The following is a 24,138-nucleotide window of genomic DNA, read 5'->3' as shown; positions in this document are numbered from 1 at the left end:
ATCATGACTTTTGAGCACAGCTTTCTATATGCTAAATTAGCCTGCTTTGATGTCTCCTAACCTACTAAGGAAAAACTGAAGCATTTAAAATACAAACGAAATTTTGACACTAAATGATCGCAGCAATGGAAATACATGTTCCATCATGCACCAAATCTAGTGCACTGAACCCACGCCCAATGAAGGCAGGTGAATAAAACCGGAAATGAAAAGCGAGTTTTAAATGTCATGTTTGTTGCAGCCCATGAAGAAGAGGCTTTGACCTTGAAACGCGTTGGCAATGGAAATATTAATCGGAACTGAAAAGCAGTCTGCATTGTTCAATATATATATATATATATATATATATATTTGTTTATATATATTTGTTTATATATATTTGTTTATATATATTTGTTAATATATATATAAGTACCGGTGGACTAACAATCACATTTTCTTTTGGATCACATTTGTGATTGAATGTGTTTACTGCTGGCAAGGGTTCAGTTTTACAGGAGGCATTATCTTAATGGCAGGTTACCTGTGGTGGTACATGTCACCTAAGGTGGTTTGTTGTTAGGTGGGGTACCTTTTTTAAAAATATTATACATTATTTTGAACTGGTTTTTCAGTTCTTTTTCGCCATTATATATAAAGTTTATACCTGGCTGTGTCCATGTGTTAATCATGTTTGGTTTTAATTAAAAAAGAGGAAGAAAACAGGGGTTTTAGTGTAAGATGTGGTTACTTCTCTCTCCTCCTTACCCCTTGGTGCCTCAAGGTATCCTTGACTCAAGGTCATGTTCAGACTGCGGATGCTGGCTCTTAAGGCTATGCGGGGACAATCTTATGTAGATCTTTGCTGTCCACCAATAAACCTATAATCAAACTTTAAAAAAAAACATGAGTACACAAACTTCATAAAACACTTATTAAAACTTGATATCCAATCACATCAAAATTATTGAAACAGGAAAAATAGCATTAGAAAGAACCATTCTACATACCCTACACATCATTGCACATAGTTTTCCTAAGTCAAACTGATTTGTTTATAAATTCTTTAAGTGCAACATGAACTGTCAGTGATTCAAATATTTGTAAATAAATAGGAGTGAGTCTACATTGTTTAACCACATGACTGCTAAGTCAATTCCCCTCCTGTGCTGCAGATCCTTGAAATACATTATTTCATGACGAGCTCAGCTCGTCATGAGCACACGACCAGTGTACTGCATGACGAGCTGAGCTCGTCATGAGCAGCGAAGGGGTTAAGCTTAGCTTTGAATAACAGAGTCATTGATTTGTTTATAGAATTTACACATAAAATAAATCACTCAGGGCCACGTATATCAAAATTTGAAATTGCGATTTCCGTGATTTTCTGAGAATCGGAATTAGGTAACCCTCAATGTATGAAACTCCATGCGTTTCATATACCGATTCATAGTGGGTCGCAAGCTGACCTACCTCATTAAAATTAATATTATCTTCGACGCAGATTGGCGAGCCCTTCGCCGACGACCCAGCTCCATCATTAATTCCTGTCTTTCAGGAGATGGATGATGAGGAGGAGGACTAGGAGGGGTCTGTGGACCCTCTGGCACTACAGTGCCAGTTGAGCCAGGACTGGGCAGACGAGCTCGGGTAGGCCAGTGGTCTGGACACTTCGCCCGACACTGGCTTTGTCTCCCCTCCTACCGTGGCTACGGAGGAAGGGGCTGCATACAGTGTGGTGTTGACTAGGGCAGCCAAGGCCTTGGCCGTGAGGACTAACCTCCTCACTGAGGTGCTCAAACCGCAGGCAAGCTCTTCTGAGCCTCTACTGCCATTCAACGAAGCCCTCATGGACGTTCTACTGGGTACCTGGTCCAAGCCCTCCACAGTCCTCCCTGTGGATCGGAACATGGCCCAACGCCACCGCCCAGCTCCGGGCGACCCCAGCTTCCTGTCTGTTCACCCAACCCCCGAGAGCCTGGTGATCCAGGCCTCTACCTCCCAAACCGCCTTCCCGGCCGCCCCGCCCCCCTGGATCGGGAATCCAAAAGGTACGAGCAGTTTGGGAAAAAGCTGTTCTCCTCACTAAGTTTGGGGTTGGGGTCCATCAAACCGCCTGCCTTTTGGGCCGTTATTCCCACTCTCTGTGGGATACGGTTGTGGAAGTGCTGCCGCAATGCCCGGGGGAGGTCCAGGCAAAGCTTACCCAAGTCCTAGCAAGGGATACAGCACGCTACTCCATCCGGTGTGCACTCGATACCACGGACTCGTTGGGCAGGGTGATGGTAACGATGGGGGTGGTTTCGGGCGATGTGTAAGCTACTCTTATGGACATGCCCTTTGATGGCCGTCACCTCTTTGGCGACAAGGCTGACAGTGCGCTAGAGTGTTTCCAGGACTCCAGGGCTACGGCCAAGTCCTTGGGCCTTGGCCAATGCAAGCAAACTTCCGCCTTTCGCCCATTTCCTGGCTAAGGAAGGGGCGCCCCCACACGTCCAGCTAGCCACAGACCGCAGAAGCAACCTCAGCGCTGTCGCGGACGTGGTAACCGCCGTGGCTGTGCTGGGGGACACCGGCAAGGTCAGTCCACGCCCACCTCCGCAGCATCTGCCTCTAAATCCTCTTAGTCTGAGTTTTCAGGCCCATTCAACGCCAGTGGGGGGCAGGGTTCGCATTCACCTCCTCCACTGGCGCTCCATCACATCGGACAGGTGGGTGATGCAAATCATCCGAAGGGGCTACTCCCTCCCCTTCGAGGCGACCCCTCCAGCCATGCCACCGCATGTCGGAGGATCACTTGCGACTTCTGCAGGAGGAAGTTTTGGCCCTCTTGGCCAAGGGGGAGTCAAGCGCGTTCCTGGGCCAGAAGTAGGACATGGTTGCTATTCCCACTACTTTCTGGTACCCAAGAAGGGCAAAGGAGGCCTACGCCCTATCTTGGACCTAAGGAGCGTCAACGGTTTTCTCCGGAAGGAGAAGTTCAAGATGCTGACTTTGGCTCATGTCTTAGATGCCCTGGACCCATAAGACTGGATGGTAGTGTTGGAATTGCAGGACGCGTATTTCCACATCCCTGTCCTGCCGGCCCACCGGCGTTACCTGCGGTTCACGGTAGGCCTTGAGCACTTTCAGTTTACCGTTCTCCCCTTCGGCCTTACCAGCGGCCCACGGGTGTTCACGAAAGTGATGGCGGTGGTCGCAGCTCATCTGCGCAGATTAAAGGTCTCAGTCTTCCCCTATCTCGACTACTGGCTGTTGAAGGTGGGCTCGCCCCAGACAGTCATCAGCCACCTCCAGACTATGGCTGGGGTTCTCCATCAATGTGCCGAAGTCGCACCTGTGCCCCTCTCAGAAGCTCCTCTTCATCGGAGCGGTTCTGGACTCGCCACAGTTTCGGGTTTATTCTCCCAAACAGCGGGTTTGGGATATTCAGGCTCGGATTCTGATCTTTCTTCCTTTATCCCAGGTTTCGGTCAGGTTGATGATGCGGCTTCTGGGGCTGATGGCGTCCTGCATCCTTCTGGTGCATCACGCCGGGTGGCGGATGGCCCTGGGACCTGAAGTTTCAGTGGGCCCAGCATCAAGACAACTTGCCCGACCATGTCTTGATCTCGGAGGGCACTGCAAGACAGTTGCAGTGGTGGCTCACAAACCGCGATTGGGTCAGCGGCAGATCCCTCTCCCTACCCCAACCGGAGCACGTAGTTGTGACGGATGCGTTCCTCCTGGGCTTGGGGGGCCACATGGGAGAGGCGGAGATCAGAGGCCTCTGGTCTCCGGCAGAGTCCCGGCTCCATATCAACCTTCTGGAGCTGAGGGCGATCCGACTCGCACTGAAGGCATTCCTCCCCTCTGGGGGAGTGTAGTGCAGGTGTTCACGGACAACACCACCGCCATGTGGTACTCCAACATACAGGGCGGGGTGGGGTCGTGGACCCTTTGCCTGGAGGCTCTGCTCCTCTGGTAATGGCTGGAACGCCAGAGCGTCACCCTGGTGGTTCAACACCTGGCAGGTTCTCTGAATGCCAGGGCGGACGAACTCAGCCGCCGGTGCCTGATGGATTAATGAATGGCGTCTGAACTTGGACGTGGTGCAAGGTCTCTTTCAGCAGTGGGGAGAGCCTTGGTTAGATCTATTCACCACCGAAGGGAACTCGCAATGTCATCAGTTCTGTGCGTTGGAATTTCTAAGGCGGCGCTCGCTTGGAGACTCTTTTCGTCGCGAGTGGAGCTGCGGTCTGTTGTACGCCTTTCCGCCTATATCACTTCTGACCAGAGTGCTGAAGAAGATCAAGTGCAACCGGGCCCAAGTCCTCCTTGTGGCTCCGGACTGGGCACGAAGATACTGGTATCCCGAGCTACTCAGCATGTCAGTTGATCCCCCGATTAGACTGCCTCTTCAGGAGGAACTTCTGTTAAAGCAGCAGGGGACGGTCCTCCAATCGAACTGGTCCAGTCTCCACCTCCATGCGTGGAGTTTGAGCGCCGACAGTTGAGTCCATTTTCCTTGCCTCCTGACGTCTGTGATGTGATTTTGGCAGCCAGACGTCCCTCCACAAAATCGGTATACGCCTGCAGGTGGAACAAATTTGTGGCATGGTGCACAGCAAAGCCTGTGGATCCACTTTCCGCCCCCCCTTTTAGAGGTTCTCCTCTTTCTTCTTTCTCTCGCCCAGCAGGGCTATGCTTTGGGCACTATCAAGTGCTACCGCTCTGCCATTTCAGCCTTCTTGAGGCTTCCTGATCAGCCTTTTCTTTTCAAGTCCCCAGTTGTAAATAGATTCTTAAAAAGGCATCACACACATGTTTCCTCCTGTTCCTTTTGTGATGCCTCAGTGGGACTTAACCCTTGTTCTAACCTTTCTGATGTGCGCTCCTTTCGAGCCACTTCACAATTGTCCTCTTCATCTTTTAACTCTTAAGACTGCATTCTTGGTTGCCATCACCTTTGCCAAGAGAGTGAGTGGGCACCAGGCTCTGTCTTCTAAACCTCCTTTCCTCTCTGTCCATCCGGACAAAGTTGTTTTGAGAACTCGCCCTTCTTTCCTGCCCAAGGTAGTCACAGCCTTTCACATCGGGCAGTCCATCACCTTGCCCACCTTCTTTCCGCCTCTGCATCCCTCAAAAGAGGAAGAGAGGCTCCACCGTCTGGACCCAAAACGTGCGCTCTCCTTCTACCTAGATCGCACACGCCAGTTCCGGGTGGACGACCAGCTCTTTGTTGGTTACGTGGGTGCCTAGAAGGGACGGGCGGTGCTCAAACGAACCATCTCTCGGTGGATCATCTTGTGCATCAAGGTTTTCTACTCCTTGGCTAAGAAGGAGCCTCCAGTTGGGCTGCGTGCCCATTCCTCTCGGGCAACGGCAGCTACTACTGCTCTGGGTCAGGGAGTCCCCTTGCAGGACATCTGCCAGGCAGCTACGTGGGCCTCGCTGCACACGTTTGCTAGACACTACTGCCTAGACAGCCAAGTCCGGAGAGATGGCTTTTTCGGCCGTTCCGTTCTCCAGGACTTTTGTGTGTGATCTTGGTTCGCAAACCCACCACCGGGGTTGGTATTGCTGGGGTAACTATTCTAAGGTAAGGAATCTAACACTAACCTGTTTCTTTCAAATGCACAAGTTACTTATCTTCGGTAACCATATATCTGTAAGAAACAGTAGTTAGTGTTAGATTCTTTACCGCCCCACCTATCCTCCCCGTTCTGTGAACCGATATCTAGGGTTGAGGTATCTCTCTTTTAGGGCCCTAGTTTTATGGCACCAGTATCGGTCTCTGGCATGGCTCTGTGTTCCCTGCCGCGGAAAGCTATGTACAAGAACTGACTGCAGCGCGCGAGGGCGGCGTCTAACTACTCCGACGTCATCCCGGCGATCACGACACCGGCGACGGACGCGGAGCCGCAGACGGCGCCTACTGACGCGCAGCGGTACTGCTACACAAAACTTTCCGGATCCAGTCTGATGCCTGGGGATATTCCAAGGTAAGGAATCTAACACTAACTACTGTTTCTTACAGATATATATCGTTACCGAAGGTAAGTAACTTGTGCTTCAGTCTGGCCTGGACACAGCTGATTCGGTGGCCAGGGTAATGAGCTCCTCCATCGTTACCAGGAGACAGACTTGGCTTAGATCCTCTGGGTTTTCTCCATACGTGCAGGCTACACTCGATCTTCCGTTTGATGGATCAAAACTATTTGGAGATGAGGCTGATTCTGCACTTCAGAGATTCAAGGACAGCAAGGCCACGGCAAAGTCCTTAGGGTTGCAAACTCAGTCAAGGGGGTTTGGTAACAGAAGGTATTGCGGGTTTGGAAGGTCTTCCTTTCATAACCTACGACAGCCTCAGCAACAACAGCAACAAAACCCTCTTTGCAAATCCTACAGAGGGAAAAACAGGGGTCTCCCATGAGGGTCAACCCATCAATTCTCCTCCTCGACCTCCTCTATTCCCCCTGGTAACGCAGATAATTAGCCCTAGATCCCTCATCCTGGAGCATGTGGGTCCACTGGGGGGGTCGGCTTTTCTACAGGATTGGAAATCAGTCACTACGGACCTTTGGGTTTTGAATCGTGTAGAGAATGGGTAGGACCTTTTCTTCTGGAAATGCCCTCCTCCTTGCCAAGGATTCTGTTCGGAGGATCATTTGCTACTTCTCGAGAGGGAGGTCCTTACCATATTGCAAAAAGGTGCGATAGAGGTAGTCCCGGAGCAGGAAAGGGGTCAGGGATGCTACTCCCGGTATTTTCTGATTCCCAAAAAGGACGGCAGGTTACGTCCGATCCTGGACCGCAGGGTCTAGAATTTTTATATCAAACAGGAGAAATTCAGGATGCTGACCATTGCTCAGGTTCGTCAGGCACTGCTGCAGGAAGACTGGATGGTGTTGATCGGTTTAGAGGATGCGTATTTTCACATCCGCATCCTGAAGTCGCACAGGAAGTATCTCTGTTTCACGGTAGGGTTGCAGCACTACCAGTTTGCGGTCCTCCTGTTTGGTCATACTACTGCACCTCAAGTCTTCACAAAGGTGATGGCAGTGGTGGCAGCTCATCTCAGGAGGTCGGGGATTCCAGTTTTCCCCTATCTGGATGACTGGCTGCTCAAGGCGGAGTCTTCAGAGGTGGTGCTCCATTATTTGCGAGTAACAGCTCATCTGTTGAACGTGGGTTTTTCAATAAATGTGCCCAAATCTCACCTCGTGCCCTCTGAGTGCAACCTGTTCATAGGGGTGGTACTGGATACTACTGTGTGTCGAGCTTCTCCACCTCCACAAAGGATTCTTGACATTCAGGAAATTATCCCTTTGTTTCACAATGGAGGATTTGTTCCAGTCTTGCAGGTCCTTCGCCTGCTCGGTCTGTTAGTTTCCTACATTCAGTTGGTCAACCCTGCACGCTTGCACATGAGGGCACTCCAGTGGTGCCTCCGCAGGCAGTGGTTTCAACACAACGGGGATTTCAGGGAGATGGTCAAGATCTCCGGAGACACTGCTCCAGATCTGATTTGGTGGAGTGTGGAAGGCAATCTGTCACAAGGAAAGCAATTTCATCTTCCTCCATTGGTTGCCACGGTGTTAACGGAAGCCTCTACCCTAGGTTGGGGTGTTCACCTAGGGGACCTGAAGTTCAAGGGTCTTTGTGTTCCAGAGGAAATATTGCTTCATATCAATCTTTTAGAATTGCGGGCGATAAGTTTGGCACTCAAGGCCTTTCTTCCCTCCCTTCGCGGTCAGTCGTTTCAGGTCCTGACGGACAACTTTACTGCAATGTGGTACATCAACAAGTAGGGTTGTATCGCCTCTGCAGAGAGGCTCTCCGACTCTGGTCCTGGGCCCAGGACCACCAGATTTGAGTGATAGCAAATCATCTGGCAGGGGTGCTGAACGTGCTGAATGTGCATGCGGACAGTCTCAGTCGGCAGTTCTAATCCGATCACGAGTGGAGGCTTCATCCAGAGGCTGTTCATCACATCTTCCAGATGTGGGGAACTTCTCGGGTAGACCTGTTTTCTACCCATAAGAACGTGCACTTCCCTTTGTTCTGCAGTCTCCAGTATACGATGCAGGGAGCGATGGGGGACGCTTTTCAATTACATTCGGGCTCAGAGCTTCTGTACACGTTTCCCCTATACCCTTGATTCCTTGTGTTCTGAGGAAGATTCAAAAAGACCCGGCCCAAGTTATATTGATCGCCCGGATTGGCCAAGAAGGGTGTGGTACACAGATCTACTTCACCTCTCATCGCACCCTCCACTCCGTTTCCCTCTGTGGATAGACCTCCTCTCGAAGTCGCAGTGGCAGGCTTTTCAACCCCAACTCCAGATCCTGCACCTTCATGTCTGGAGATTGAACGGGGCAACCTGAATTCTTTCTCTCTTCCTCGGGATGTGGTGGATGTTATTTTATCGTCCAGGTGACACTCCACCAAATCTATTTACTCCTCCAGATGGTCTAGATTCGTCAAATGGTGTGGAGAGAAGTCCATAAATCCGTTAAAGGCCCACTTTTCAGATATTCCTCAGTTTTCGCTGTTCTTGGCCCTTCAGGGTTGTGCTGTAGCCACTGTAAAAGGTTATTTGTCTGCCTTATCGGCGTTTCTTTGTTTGCTGGATCAGCCGTCTTTGTTTAAATCTCCTATTGTTTTAAGATTTATTAAGGGGCTTACAATTAGGTTTCCACCTACTCTCTTTATTGTCCCTCAATGGGATTTAAATCTTGTTCTGACTTAATGGGTTCTCCTTTTGAACCTTTGCATAGTTGTCCTTTAAGACTCCTGACTTTCAAAACGTTTTTTCTTGTAGCTAATACCTCGGCCAGGAGGGTGAGTGAGGTTCAGGCTCTTAGTTCAAAACCCCCGTTTTTGACCATTTATGCTGAAAGGATGGTCCTCAGGACTAGGGCTGCACTTCTGCCTAAGGTGGTTACTCCCTTTCATCTAGGGCAGTCCATTACCCTTCCTGCATTTTAACCTCCCCCTCACCCTTCCAAGGAGGAGGAGAGACTTCACCTTCCTAAAAGAGCGGTTAGCTTTTATTTGGAAAGGACTAAAGGCTTGCGATTGGAGGATCAGCTCTTTGTGGGCTACATTGGACGCATAAAGGGCAAGGCTGTGCACAAGCACACTCTATCCAGATGGATCATCTTGTGCATCAAGATCTGCTATGCCCTGGCTGGTAAGGAGCCGCCTCAAGGTATTAGAGCTCAATCTACCAGAGCCCAATCTACCAGAGCCAAGTCATCTACTTTATAGTGTAGTTCCTATTTTCCCAATAGGCTCTGCGCATTGGAATAACATAAACAGCAGTGTAGACGTAGGAATGAGGTCATCTAGGTCTCTACTGACTATGTTAAGCTTAATTTAGGTTTGCGCCAGCTAGCTCAGAGGTCACTAGAAACTTTCTTGAATGAATAGGGAGGGATGAACTTCCCTGACTCAGACAAGAAGGGATTCAGTTTCTGACAACCGCATAAACATGACAACTTTGCTCCCTCAGAATAAGAGTGTATCTCTAGAGTTGTGTGAAAACAATAGGCAGCTATTTCACTCAGTCAACCGTGCATACTTAGTTTCACCAGAGTGCAGAGAAATAGAGAGACGGGCGTTTTCAATAAAAGGTGTTATTTATTGAGCAGTCTTCTTTCTCATGCAAGAGAAATGAATTGCCACAATTGCAATACTTAACATGAAGTAAAGTGCGTACAGTAAAAGTAGTATTATGAAATAATACTGTAAAAGCATTGATATGGTTTCTTAGCCATATGATACTTTAAAATGGATAAAATATATACATACCTAAAAACATTTGACTAACGTACTCGACTGGTGCTTCTAACTACGCCTACCCCGGTGTACCTGACCTAAGCCTAATACTTGGGAAGGAGTAAGTAAGTAGCAGTTTAAGTTAAGTTGGTAAAGATTGTTTTTGCCAAGAATCTGCATCAAGAATTCTCTTAAGGGTTTTGTCAACTCCGTACCTTGGTAATAGAATGTGGGAGGTCTGGCATCTCTTTCCTCAGGACTCGATCTCCCAGCAACCCGCAAGGGTAGACTGGAAACACCGGAGCTGGATTTTCTCGGCTGGAGAAAAAGACAGCGTCTCTCTCAGTGCGTCAAACGGGAGGGGCGGCTTCCGTGGGCTCTCGTATCAGCTGGGCTCTCGGGCAAGTAGATGGCCGCTCTGCTCCAAACCAGTGTGTGTTTGCTTAAGGCAACTGTTGGTATATTTATACCTGAAAGGTGCAGAGTTTGACGTAAGGTTGGACATAAGACGTCAATAAGAACTAACAGTTCTTTCTGGACTCCAGGAGTTCTTGTTCAAATCAAAACAAAAGCAGGGGGGATTTCCTGGGCTGCTGGAGGCTTGGTTTGTTTAAAGAACGCGTTGTGCTTTCTAGGAATCGATGGGAGTAGCCGTGCTGTGCTTTGGATTGCATGGGCTATTACTGAATATGGATATGATTCTTATGCCTTTATCAGGATATTATTGATTATAACCACATAAGGGCAAGAATCGGGAATATCGAATTAGGGTCCTAGATAGAAACACAACAACTTCTGCTTTGGCCAGAGGTGTTCCTGTAGTGGACATTAGAAAAGGCTGCAACTTGGTCCACTCTCCGCACTTTTGCAAAGCATTATTGCTTGGGTTCCAAAGTGAGTAAGGACCATCATTTTGCGCATTCTGTCCTGCAGGATTTGTTGCTACAGAAGGGTGGACACCCTCCCCTGGGAATGGGACTGCTGTGAGATTATATTCAAAATGTGAGGAATCCACAAGCAGATGTATCCATCAGAAGAACAAGTTACTTACCTTAATAACGCTTTTTCTTGTGGATACAGTTTCTTCGTGTGGATTCCTTACTGACCCACCTCCTCCCCGATGTCCACCCTTGTATACCTTAAAAGTAGCATTATTTTACATGTTTATTTTGTACCGTTTCTTCTATCTGCCTTTGAGTGGGTTTATAGGAAATGCTTTTTTTATTGGCTTTCCTTATTAATTTTACACTGTGTGTATGTGTATGAAGATTGTGTACTGTGTATACTTTAATTCTGGTGTCGGTCCACCCATTTCCCTCGGAGGCACAGAAAAAATGAGTGGAACTGACGTCATCGCGTCGAAGAGGCTCTCTTATTGCTCTGGTGACTTCATGCTGAGTCGCGAGCGGAGCCGTGGCATCTTGACAACCTCGTTGGCGAGGTGAACTAACAAGAAAGTTTCTGTGGAATGCTGGCGCTGGGGATTTTCAAAAGGTGAGGAATTCACTGGAAGATACTGTATCCACCAGAAAAAGCATTACCGAAGGTAAGTAACTTGTTCTCTGTTCTGTCCTCCTCCTTATCAAAATTCCAACTTCAAACTTTCTTGGCTGTCCTGTCAGGGAGCCACTTTCAGCCAGTGTAGATGTTGAACAGTGATGCCACACTACCACGTGGGACTGAATCACATGGTTGACTTACTAAATCTCTGGGTCTCCAGCACATTCATTTTCTCTTTCTCTCTCTCTTATTCTTACTCTTACTCTCTCTCTTTCTCTCTCCCTCTCAAAGCATAAAGACACACACGAAAAAAGGAGCAAGCCTAATCCAGCAGGATCCCCTCCAACTGAATGTCAGGTTACATTCAATGAAAGTATAGAAATGTCAACCACAACACTTTCATTACATGAGTGTTAGGCATATTAATCAAGGGCTTAGCCTCAAAAAGAGATTTACGTGTTTAGCAGAAGTTCACAGAGGTGAGTGTTAAGGAACCTTAGTTTCAGTATTGCCCGTTCGCACCCCTACACCCCCGCAGGGGCTCAAAATTATGAAGAAATGTAATAGTAAATCTCAACACTCTGGGTTCTTCAATAAACATAGCTTTTGCTTCCTTACTAATGATGGTGAGACTTAATGTCTATAAATGAACAAATAAAAATATTTAAAATCTTTTTCACCGTTGCCTTTTAAATGTTTGAAAAGTTAGATGATTTGAGCATTTGGGTGTAGCATGTTTTTACTGATAAAAACTCTTTTATCTTGCATGTCTAGATACCCGGAATGTTATTTACAGACCTGCATAGCCAGGGCATTATGAAGAGTGACAAAGAACAGAAGAAAAGATCCGCTGGTAACCTTTGTTACTTTATTTTGCAATATAATTGTCATTATTGAGACACATGCATCCTTGAGGTATATTTCTCCACTGTAATTCAAATGTATCTATCCTTCCTGTTCATTTTATGTAAATGTGTGTTTATTTATGGTCAGTTAATATTTTTCCTTGGTTTGGTATCAACAGCAGTAACAACAAATCAGCAATAATCAAAAAGTTAATATTTTAACAGCCTGAAGTAATTAAGACTGAATAGTCATTGTTTGAATAAGTATATGACATTTTTTTTGAGCACTTAAAATAGACTAGCCCACTTTTTGCCATTACTGAACAATACTCTACAGAAACTCAGATTTAAGTATGTATAGCCAATATCTTTTATACTTTAAATCTTGTGGGATATCTTTTAAAATAAAACCTCCTAGTGCGGAAATGTGCCACCTCTTGCTTTAATTTGTTCTCCCAATATTCATATTTTCTTGCAAAGATTTGAGTGACCTGGAGAGGTTTAGAGAGTATAATCAGGTGCAGTACCAGCCCAAACCCTTGTTTCCCCGCATTTGACCCTGTACAGTGCTCTGCTGCCTTTTGCCTAGTTTTGCCATATACAAATAAACTATACATACATAATTGGAGCTTTTAGCTGAAGGGGCATTATTAAGATAGGTTGTTGATGAAAAAATAAGAGCATATCATGTCATATGAGTTTAGATCAAGGGCTAGAGTCTCCTTCTTCATCTCATTTCTGATGGAGACTTCCAACTGCAGATTCTTCAACAAGCTTCCAGAATGGATCCATACACCTTTAAAGCAGTTCCTTCATGCTTCGACAGGTGGGGCAGTATAGCTCCGCGCCGGGTCTGTCAGTTCAGAAATATTATATTTTTTAAGCATTTTATTGCCATTTTTAAACAGTAGACCAGGCATTGCTCCCCGATCTGCTACTACTAGATGAAGCATTTAAACATGTATGTAGTCGAAATTTAGTAATTTCTAGACACTAACTTGCATTGTTGCAGAGTATATAGGGTCTGTTGGTTCTGGATGTGACAGCGGAGCCACTATGATTTCCACCTCCCCGCTGTGACATCAGTTCCTTTCTTTGCATGCCTTCGGAAGTAGATCTGGAGCTTCCAGTGCTGTGGCTGACAGACTTTTTGTCCCACAGGAAAAACGTACAATTGTACTAACTATGCAGATATGGCCCTGTCTTGCTCCACCTTTCAGATAATACAGAATCTCCCACACGATGGCTGAAATGGGGCGAAACAAAACGTAAAACACAACAACACCTAGAAAAGGTTTTTAGTTTACAAAATGCAAAGACTCTCTTTTTAGAATAAGGCGTGGGGTTTATTTATGCAATGCTCTCTAACAGAAAGGCTTTCCCAGATGCCAAAACGAACAACATTGAAATATATATAGAGATATATATTTATATGCAAGCAATAATAGCATACTTGGTAAATGCAACAGTTAAATACATGAATAATACTAATGAATAAACAAGCAGCACATAATATGAGATAACACTCAAGAAAATATACTGGACGTCCTTCAGGAGATATATATTCATATACATCAAATAATTACTTTGGATGTGCACCTCACTCATTCACACATCACAAAGAAAACACCTCAAATGTTCAGAGCCACTGGTCACACATCACAATGGCAATAATCAAAACTCAACATTTCACCTGGTGCAAACCCTGCATCTTAGCCCACTCCTAGCCGGGGGATTTAACAGCCGGGGACTAGAGCCTCAGCAACCAGGGTTCTGCTGTACCGAAGTAGACGCGTCCGTTCCAATTTGAATTCCAAAATTCCTGTTTCTAAGTCAACAACCCTCAGCTTTATAATCTGAAAAACACACACTAGAAGGTTCAACTGTCTTCCCCTCTGCACCAAGGGATCTTACTGGAACTGGCCATGCAAGCATTCCACGGCAGGAAGGAGTTACCACGTTCCCTCTACATTCTCGCATGTTCCAGCCTTTTTCTTGATTAAGCTCGCGAAAGCCTTCCAGGGTACATTAAACAATCTCTCGCAAAACAATCCTTGAAAGTGATGCACCCAAACAACTTGCAAGCATGTCTTTGCGTGCAGAAAACACTTCAAACAAGGCAGAGTTAGAATTCAGGATGACAAGACCATGTCAAAGCCTATAGTAAGAAATTAATAATGCCTGGCAATGTACAACACAATGCACATTTGCGCACCACTGCTTATAGCATCACATACGTCATCTCTCAATGTACACCACAGTGCACATTTGTGCACCACTGCTCATAACACTGCACTTCGAGACCAAAAAGTACATTCCACACCTCCTCTCTCTCTCTCTCTCTCTCTCTCTCTCTCTCTCTCTCTCTCTCTCTCTCTCTCTCTCTCTCTCTCTCTCTCTCACTCTCTCACTCTCTCACTCTCTTTCCTCTCTCTCTCTCTCGCTTTCTCTCTCTTTCTCTCTCTCTCTCTCACATGCTTTCAAATGCACATCCCACACGTTCTGTTCTTGGCAAGGCTGTTTTACTGTGTCAGCTCCCACTGAAAGACTGCAAGATTATAAGGAAGAAAAGCTTTAAGAGAAACAAGGCATTTGCAGGACGTTGTACATTCTGGCTAGGATAAAATAACACACCAAAGTCAATTAAAATAATGGTAGTCAAAGGTCATCACAGGGTGTCAGACAACAAGAGTGCCTCTAGCACTACAGGCCCCTAAACTGACAGGTTTTAAGTTGTGCCGTGACTGCCACTAGCAGGTATCAGTGATGGACACCTACAGCATCTGCCTCTGTTGCATTGCCACTTTACATAGCATGAAACCATGCTCATGCTGTGCAAAAAAGAACCAGAAAGTGATGAGAGACCAAAAAGCCATGCACATTGTCACCGAACTCCAAAGGAAGTCGCAGAAGCAGTCTCGATTCCGAAGTTAAAGGATTGGTCATGCACTTGCTCCTGAAGTTGTTCTGACGATGGCTCCACATAGAGGTCCAGGAGTTCAGGTGAGTCACATAAATTCAAGAGCAGGATTATGCGATGTCCTGGGTACTTCTAGGCTGTGGAGTGTCTTCTCAGAATGCAGTCCAGCAGTGATTCTGCTCCAACTTCCCGTTAAGTGGAATGCAACAGCAGACAATCCTGCCAGCTACAAGAGGCTGCAGAGAGACTTTGTAATACCCCACTGTATCCCGCTGGAGCACTCTCGGGCCTTTCAGGATCTGAGCCGACAGCCTGTATGAGGCCTGTCTATGGATTCTTTCTAGATGTTGACCATGCACTGGCCCTCCCCGAAGCCAAAGTCAGATCCATCATTGCGTACAGCACCGCTAGCTCCCGCATTGTCACAACATCTGATGTCGCTTTTGATGCCAAGACTGTTGCCACAGGTCCGAGTCTCAACGCCATCAGTAACGTCCGACTCAGATCCGATCATTTTATCAGATTCGAAGGCTCAACCCATCCCTGAAAAACATTTGTCTGAACAATGCTATGAAGATGATGACAATGGGCCCAATATTATTGAGCACCTACAGGATGCCAGTGGGTTGGATACCTCCCCTGACATTGTACTCAATTCTCTAAACCTGATTGCCGCTGAAGAATCTACATCTTCTACATGTCAGTGAAAGTGCTTAATTTGACACTGCCCATGGAGAAAGTTAAAACCAATCTCCTAACGGAGGTCTTCAACTGAGCAGTCACAACCCAGGAGCCTCTGCTGCCTTTCAGTGAAGTTTTACATACATACTGGTGGGTACCAGGGAAATCTTGCCTGCCAGTTAATTGACAGGCAGCATGGTGGCGCCGACCTGCTTCCAAGAATGCAAAATTCTATGCTGGAGAGCTTGGTGGTTCTGGCATCATCCAGTCACCTGAACCCCAACACCTTTCCTCCCACCCCAGCCCCAACTCCTTTCCTACCACCCCACCTGACAGGGAATCTTAAGAGGATGGAGAACACCATGAAATGTGTTTTCTGCAGTGCCAGCCTGTCTTTATGATCAGTCACTACCCGCTGCATCCTGGTATGGTATGCGCACACCTTATGGGACAGAGTGGTGGAAACCTTGCCAGCTGATCCAGAGGATGTCATGCATACAATCAAACAGCTGTCCCTTGATGGGCTGGATGTGGAAAATCTATAGTTCATTTTGGCTGAGATACAACCGACTGCTTGGGTATGCCAGTAGGGACCAGTGTCGTGCTTAAGCACAATGCTTGGTTTCCCTCAACTGGCTTTTTCTCACTAATCCAGAAATCTCTAATAGACATGCTGTTCGGTGGCTCAAAACTTTAAGCAGTGAAGGTTACTGACCTCTTTAGAGATTTAGGAAGGAAAAACCGTTGATCGCTCTCTTGTCCTAGCTCAGCCTGTTCGTCAGTTTCTTTAAAAACAACACCCCTTTTGTTGCTTCGAAAAGGGGTATCAGCAGAGGCAACGCCAATGCCCATCTCAGCAGCAGGCTTCTGTACTCTTTCGAGGGTGAGGCTGGGTAGTTGGCCAACAGTGTTCAGTCCCCCACTAGCAATGTTCTACCCAGACCCACACCCCTCCCCGCAGCCTCCAAGGAATAACTTTAATTTAGAGGAGCAATTTGTGAGACCAGTGGGTTCTCCAGATTGTGGAACACAGATACTCTCTACCTTCTCTGTCTTATCCCTTTGACACAGCACTCCTACTGCAACACCTCCAAGCCAAGATCCTCAGTGGAGAAGTTTAAGCTCTCTTGCCCAAGGGAGGAATAGAGTCAGTGCCCTGACCCTGATTTTAGGTAGGTCGCTCCCCCACGCCGCACAGCACCACCTGTGTGCCCGTGTCTCTGCTCTGCCACCGCTGTAGGTTCGTAGGATCGAGGCCCTGTGCCTCGGTTGTGTTTTTTGCCATCTCCATGGTCTTCCTCTTTTTCCTTGGTAAATTGTGTTCTGTCTCCCTTTTTACTTCTGTGCCCCTGGTTGTTTATTATCTTTCACTGTATTGTTTCTTTCCTTATTACCAGTGTTGTTGTGACCCTTTTTATTTTTCCTTTTATCCTGCTTTCGCCCGTTTTTCCCCACCGCTGTGTCCCCTGCGGCCCCGCCCCCTTGCTCGTCCCATTCACTGCCCGCTCCCGCCTCCGAGTTGCTCCTCCCTCCCACCTCTCCTTATAATGGCGGCTGATGCGCGGCCATTCCGCTGGTGTGCCGAAGACGCGCCAAAGGCCTGCCCGTCTGCGCCCGTCCGTGCCTGGACCGCGCCCAGCTCCAGACCCCCGGGGCCCCGCAAACACCACAACGCCCGACACCGCTACAAATCCAGCACCCTCCACGCACTCAACACCGGTCGATCAGACACCTGCGGCTTGGCCTCCCCGAAGTGCACCCAAGGACCCTTCTCCTGCCAGAGCTGCGGCTTCATCAGCCTCCAAACCGCCCACCGAGAAAGGACGCAACCACCTCAGATGCATCCTACTCAACACACCCTCCGCCGGCAAGCACTCCATCACACTCTGGGACCAACTCGACTCCACCGCACCAGATGTCGCCTTCCTGACGGAGACTGGATGAACCCCTCCTCGGCACCGACATCGGCATAGCCATCTCTGACGGCTACAAGATCACCCGCAGGCACCGCACCAACGGAACAAGAGGAGGAATCGCCATCGTCCACAGGGACACACTCAGAGTCTTGACCAGCACCGACGACACCCTCAGCACGGCCGAACACCTGCACTTCCAGATCCACACTGATCCCAACACCACCCTCAGAGGAACCCTTGTCTACAGACTCCCCCGGACCCTGGCCACAGTTCATCGACTCCATCGCCGGCTTCGTTAGCACACCCGCCCTTGCCTCCTCAGACTACATCCCCCTCGAGACCTGAACTTCCACCTCGAGAACAATAACGACACCAACTCCACCACCCTGATTGACACCCTCGCCAAACTCAGGCAGCTCGTCACAACACCCACCCACTCCGCCGGACACACGCTCAACCCCATCTTCTCCGCAAGCTCCCACGTCTCCTTCAGCCACACCACCAAACTCCACTGGACCGACCATCGCTGCATCCACTTCACCTTCCGGAAACCCACCACGCACCACTGTACCCAACAGATCCCTCTCCGCTGCTGGAGCAAAGTCACCGAAGACCAGCTAAACACCACCCTCGCCCGAAGCCCATCCATCGACCATACCGCCCCTGACACCGCCGCCCGCAACCTCAGACAGTGAATCGATGACTGTGCCAACACTCTCGCCCCGATCAAGAAACTCTCCAACAGACGCCCCAAAAGAAAGCTAGCTGGTTCACCGCAGACCTGCAGGCTTCCAAGTAAACCTGCCGAAAACTAGAGAAGAAATGGCACAGCGAACAGACACCAGACATCTACGCAGCCCACAGGAACGCCATCCGCAGACACCATCACCTCATCAGATCCGCCAAAAAGGCCTCCTTCAAAGACCGCCTAGACAACAACGCACACAACAGCAAAGAGCTCTTCAACATCATGAAGGAACTCTCCAACCCCAGTTCCAACACCAGCAACATCCCACCTTCGCAAGACCTGTGTGACTCCCTCGCCACCTTCGTCCATCGTAAGATTGCAGACATCCACAACAGCTTCAAAACCCTGACCGCCCCGACAGCCACCAAGACCTCCGAACTCAAGGCCACCATCCACACCGAACCCCTGCTCACCTGGACCAGCATAAACGATGAAGACACCATTGAAATCATGAATACCATCCAATCCTGCTCTCCGTCAGACCCTTGCCCACACAACATCTTCAACAAAGCCAACGCCACCATTGCACCCCATTTTTGCAAGGCAATTAACATCTCCTTCGAGACCGCAACCTTCCTGGAGAGCTGGAAGCAAGCCGAGATCAACGCCTTACTCAAAAAACCCAAGGCCGATCCAAAGGATCTCAAGAACATTCGACCAATCTCCCTGCTCCCGCTCCCGGCGAAGGTCATCGAGAAGACTGTCAACAGACAACTGACCCTCTACCTTGAGGAGAACAGCAACCTGGACCCGTCCCAGTCCGGGTTCCACAGCAACCACAGCACTGAAACTGCCCTCATCGCTGCCACTGATGACATCAGGGCCCTGCTGGACAACGGCGAAACCGCAGCCCTTATCCTCCTGGACCTGTCAGCCGCCTTCGACACGGTCTGCCACCGTACCCTACGCACACGCCTCCACAACACAGGGATCCGAGACAAAGCACTGGACTGGACCACTTCCTTCTTCTCCGGCAGAACCCAGAGCATCCGCCTCCCCCTTTCCGCTCGGAAGCCACCGAGATCATCTGCGGCGTACACCAAGGATCATCCCTCAGCCCGACGTTGTTCAACATCTACATGGTACCACTCGCCCACTTCGCCTGACTGCATGACCTCAACATCATCTCTTACGCCGACGACACCCAGCTGATCCTCTCCCTCACCAAGGACCCCCTCATGGCAAAAACCAACCTACACAAAGGAATGAAAGCCGTCGCCGAGTGGATGAAGAACAGTTGTCTGAAGCTGAACTCAGACAAGACGGAAGTCCTTATCCTCAGCTCCACCCACTCAGCTTGGGACGACTCCTGGTGGCCGATCACACTGGGAGCAGCACCAACACTCACCGACCACACAAGGAACCTAGGGTCCATCCTCGACTTAACATTCTCCATGACCAAGCAGGTCAACGCCGTCTCGTCCTCCGCATGGTCCGCAGGATCTACAGGTGGATCCCCACAGAAAGAAGAAGAACTGTCACCCAGGCCCTCGTCAGCAGCAGGTTAGACTACGGAAATGCCCTCTACGCAGGAGCCTCGGCCAAACTCCTGAAACGACTACAACGCATACAGAATGCCTCTGCACGCTTGATCCTCGACATCCCTTGCCGCAGCCACATCACACCCCACTTGAGAGACCTTCACTGGCTTCCCGTCAACAAAAGGATCACCTTCAAGCTCCTCACCCACGCACACAAAGCACTCCACAACACCGGACCGGCATACCTCAACAGACGACTCACCTTCTACACCCCGAACTGCCAGCTCCGCTCCGCCGACCTCCCCCTCGCCACCGTCCCCCGCATCCGGCTGCAAATCTTTCTCCTACCTCGCCGCCAAAACCTGGAACACCCTCCCCTTCCTCCTACGACAGATCCAGGGCCTACTTACCTTCAGGAGGCTACTCAAGACCTGGCTATTCGAGGAGTAGCAAGCCCCCCCAAGCGCCTTGAGGCCCTCACAGATGAGTAGTGCGCTTCACAAATGTACAGATTGATTGATTGATTGAGTGCCGGCTCTAGGGATCTTGACTGTGTTTTACTTATGTTACTTTCTGGTGCTGAAAAAGGACAGAGGCCTTTATCCAATCCTAGATCTCTGCCCTCTAAACTTCTTCCTCTGGAAGGACAAGTTCAGTATACTGGCCCAAGTTCTGTCTGCCCTGGATCCAGGAGACTGGAAGATGGCACTCGACTTACAGGATGCATATTGTGGCATCCACGTCCTGCAGTCCCACAGGCATTACCTTCAGTTCCAGGTTGACCAAGAGCACTTTCCTTTCTCCGTGCTCCCCTTTGGCCTGACCAGTGCACTTTGGGTGTTCACAAAGGTGATGATAATAGTTGCAGCCCCTCTCTGGAGGTTGGGCATACTTCTTTTCCCACACCTTGATGATTGAATATTGAAGGCGGGCTCATCTCAGACAGCCTTTGGCCATCTTATTAATGTCCCTGGGTTTCTTCATCAATGTGCCAAATTCACACCTGACTCCTTCACAGTGACTCCCCTTCATCGGATCTGTCCTGGACAAGTTGTTATTTCAAGCTATGCCTCTACCTCAATGAGTCCAGGACATTTAGACTATTATCCCAATATTTAAACCTTGACCTGTGTCTCAGTAAGAGCAGCTCTGAGGCTTCTAGCCCTCTTGGCCTCCTGCACCCTTCTTTTGTACCATGGCAGGTTACACATGCCTGCTCTGCAGTGGCATATGCTGTTTCAGTGGCACCATGGCAACCTTTCAGACTACATCCATATGTCAAAAGAGACTGCAAAAATGTCTGCTGTGGTGGCTGCATGACGGCACTTGGACTGGTGGTAAACCCTCTCCCTACCTCACCCAGAGTTAACACTTGTGATGGATTCATGGATTCAAGACTGCCTTTCCAAACCAGTGCCTGTCTTGCTGGTTGTCCCCCAGGGCTCTGTTCTCTCTCCCTCTCTTTTCAACCTCTTTATGGAACCCCTCACCCTTATTCTTAAGCATGCAGGAATCAAGTACCACCTCTATGCCGATGACACACAACTTTATCATAAGATTCAATCCCGCTCTGACGTGCTACACCTCAATGACGCCTTGACTAAGATTCAATCCTGGTTCCACTTCAACCACCTCAAGCTCGACCCAAAAAAAATGGAAATCATTCTTTTCTTCCCTAAAAACAGCCCGCTCCCCATCCAATCCTGGATCAGAGACCTTACAGCTCTCAACTGCTCTTTCACCTTAGCCAATTCAGTTAAATCCCTTGGAATTAACATTTACCAGGACCTTTCTCTTATCTCCCACATAACAAACTCAGCCAAAAGTGCTCTCTTCACTCTCTATCACCTCAAGAAGCTAAAACCCTTCATTTCTGCTGATGACTTTAGATCAGCTGCCCTATCTCTGGTCCTTTCTAAAATCGACTACGATAACGCCATTCTATCTGGAACACCTAAAGTCCACTTAGCCCCAATCAAATCCGTTCTTAACCTAACTTCTAAGCTCATCTCTGACCTCAAACGGTTCGATTACATCTCCCCTGCCCATAAAGCCCTCAATTGGCTTCCCATTGAAGGCATATCTACCTATAAGACCGATACCAAAGGGGATGATGGCCCGAGCGTTTGAGCAAATCAAACACTCACCTCCAGTCAACTGATCTAGGTTTAATCCATCACCATTCTTTAGCTCACCCCACCACCCCAGTTCAGACGTGGCCATATGCAAATCAGTCTGACCCTGTGCCTCATCCAGCCCGAACTGCCAAGCCTGGTCCTCCCTGGTCTGGAAACAAGCATCCTGGGACCGGTTTCGTGTTCATAACCCTCCTCAGCTAGGCTATCTTGAATCCAGTGGCAGAGTGAGCAAGGGACCCACGTCTGGGCATACCCTGACAACTTAGGGCGAACAAAGCGATACCAAAGGGGATGATGGGCGGAGCGTTTTAGCAAATCAAGCACTCACCCCCAGTCAACTGATCTTGGTTTAATCCATCATCATTCTTGAGCTCACTCCACCACCCCAGTTCAGACTAGGGCGAACTTCACCCTAAGTTTGCAGGGTATGCCCAGACGTGGGTCCCTTGCTCACTTTGACACTGGATTCAAGATACCTGGCTGATGAGGGTTATGCACCCAAAACCGGTCCCAGGATGCTTGTTTCTGGTCCAGGGAAGACTTGGCTTGGCAGTTAGGGCTGCACTGTTTCCATGAGGCACAGGGTCAGACTGATTTGCATATGGCCATGTCTGAACTGGATTTGGTGGAGTGAGCTAAAGAATGATGATGGATTAAACCCAGATCAGTTGACTGGGGGTGAGTGTCTGATTTGCTCAAACGCTCCGTCCATCGTCCCCTTTGGTACCGCTTTGTTCGCCCTAAGTTGGCAGGGTATGCCCAGACGTAGGTCCCTTGCTCACTTTGCCACTGGATTCAAGATACCTGGCTGATGAGGGCTATGAACCCAAAACCGGTCCCATGATGCTTGTTTCCGGTCCAGGGAAGAATTTGCTCCCAAATATCTAATATGCATGGCAGTCTAACCTACGCACTGTTTCCCTTGGCACCTCTTGACCAATTGATGGTGTTCCTGGTTGCAATCATATCTGCTAGGCGAGTGAAGAAACTCCATGAATTTTATTTTCAACAACCATACACTCTACAACAAACTAGTACTCCTTTTCTACCGAAGGTGGTTACATCATTTCACGTAGGGCAATCCATTACTCTGCTGGTCTTCTGTGCTCCACCTCACCCCTCTAATGAGGTGGAACAGCTTCACTGATTTAACCCTAAGAGGCCTCTTAGTTTTTACATTGATCAAACCAGAGAATACCAGCAAGATTACCAGCTTTTTGTTGGCTTCTCTGGCGCGAAAAAGGGAAAAGCAGTACAGAAGAGGACCATCTTGTGAAGGATTCTCCTATGCATGAAGATCTGCTATGGGCTAACTTCGAAACAGCCTACTGAAGGATTACATGCTCACTCAACCCAAGCAAAGGTTGCTACCGCTGTGATGGTGTGCGGTGTGCCAGTCACAGACTTTTACCGAGCTGCTAGGTGGGCATCCATCCACACGTTTACAAAGCACTACTGCCTGGACAACCAGTTCTGGTGGGATGGGCACTTCTCCCGATATTTTGTGGAGGATTTCCTTTTTTGGATCATTTCACAGATCCACCACCTACGGTGGGACTGCTTTGCAATCTATTCACAAGGTGAGGAATCTACAGTTAGAAGCCTGTATCAAAAAACTGTTTACTTACCTTCGGTAATGCCTTTTCTGGTAGAGACTCTCCTGAACTACAGATTTCTCACTGACCGACCCTCCTTCCCGTTCTGGGAGTTGTCTCATTCAGTTCATTATTAAAATCGCAAATCTAAAACATCTCAACAGTGCAATTCAGATTTCATTGGCAAGAGATCAGAAACAAATTGACATCAGCATGCAGAGGTGGCTGTCTTATAGGAGCCCCAGCGGCACATCCAGAACCGACGGACCTGACACGGAGACAGACTCCGCCACCTGTTGACATTTGAGAGAATTGCTTTCAAGTTTCCGGATCCAGTCTGGTGCCTGGAGAAATTCACAAGGTGAGGAATCTGCAGATAGATAGTCTCTCCCAGAAAAGGCGTTACCGAAGGTGAGTAACTTGTTCGAATGTACAAATATTTATTTTATATTTTATCTTTAATTCCATTAGTTAAACAATTTTCACTGCACAATTGTAAATAATGCACCTTTTCTAGATATGTTATCAGAACATTTTTCAACATAGTCCACCTCAAGCACAATGCCCTAA

At 48.4% G+C, this 24,138-nt stretch overlaps 1 protein-coding gene across 3 annotated transcripts in view; it reads left to right on the top strand.

Annotated features, from left to right (window-relative positions):
- Positions 1 to 24,138, top strand: part of DYNC2H1 (dynein cytoplasmic 2 heavy chain 1) — a 1,560,829-nt gene that overhangs the window by 754,042 nt on the left and 782,649 nt on the right. For all 3 annotated transcript variants that reach the window (XM_086935265.1, XM_086935264.1, XM_086935263.1), the window contains exon 53: positions 12,019 to 12,097. In XM_086935265.1, coding sequence (XP_086791391.1) covers positions 12,019 to 12,097 — 79 coding nt within the window. The remainder of the gene's footprint in view (positions 1 to 12,018; positions 12,098 to 24,138) is intronic.

This window comes from Lissotriton vulgaris, chromosome 8 (assembly GCF_964263255.1).
Source record: "Lissotriton vulgaris chromosome 8, aLisVul1.2, whole genome shotgun sequence".
Classification (NCBI taxonomy): Eukaryota; Metazoa; Chordata; class Amphibia; order Caudata; family Salamandridae; genus Lissotriton; species Lissotriton vulgaris.
The sequence above is the reverse complement of the archived record's forward strand: the minus strand, read 5'-3'. Positions and strand labels throughout refer to the sequence as shown.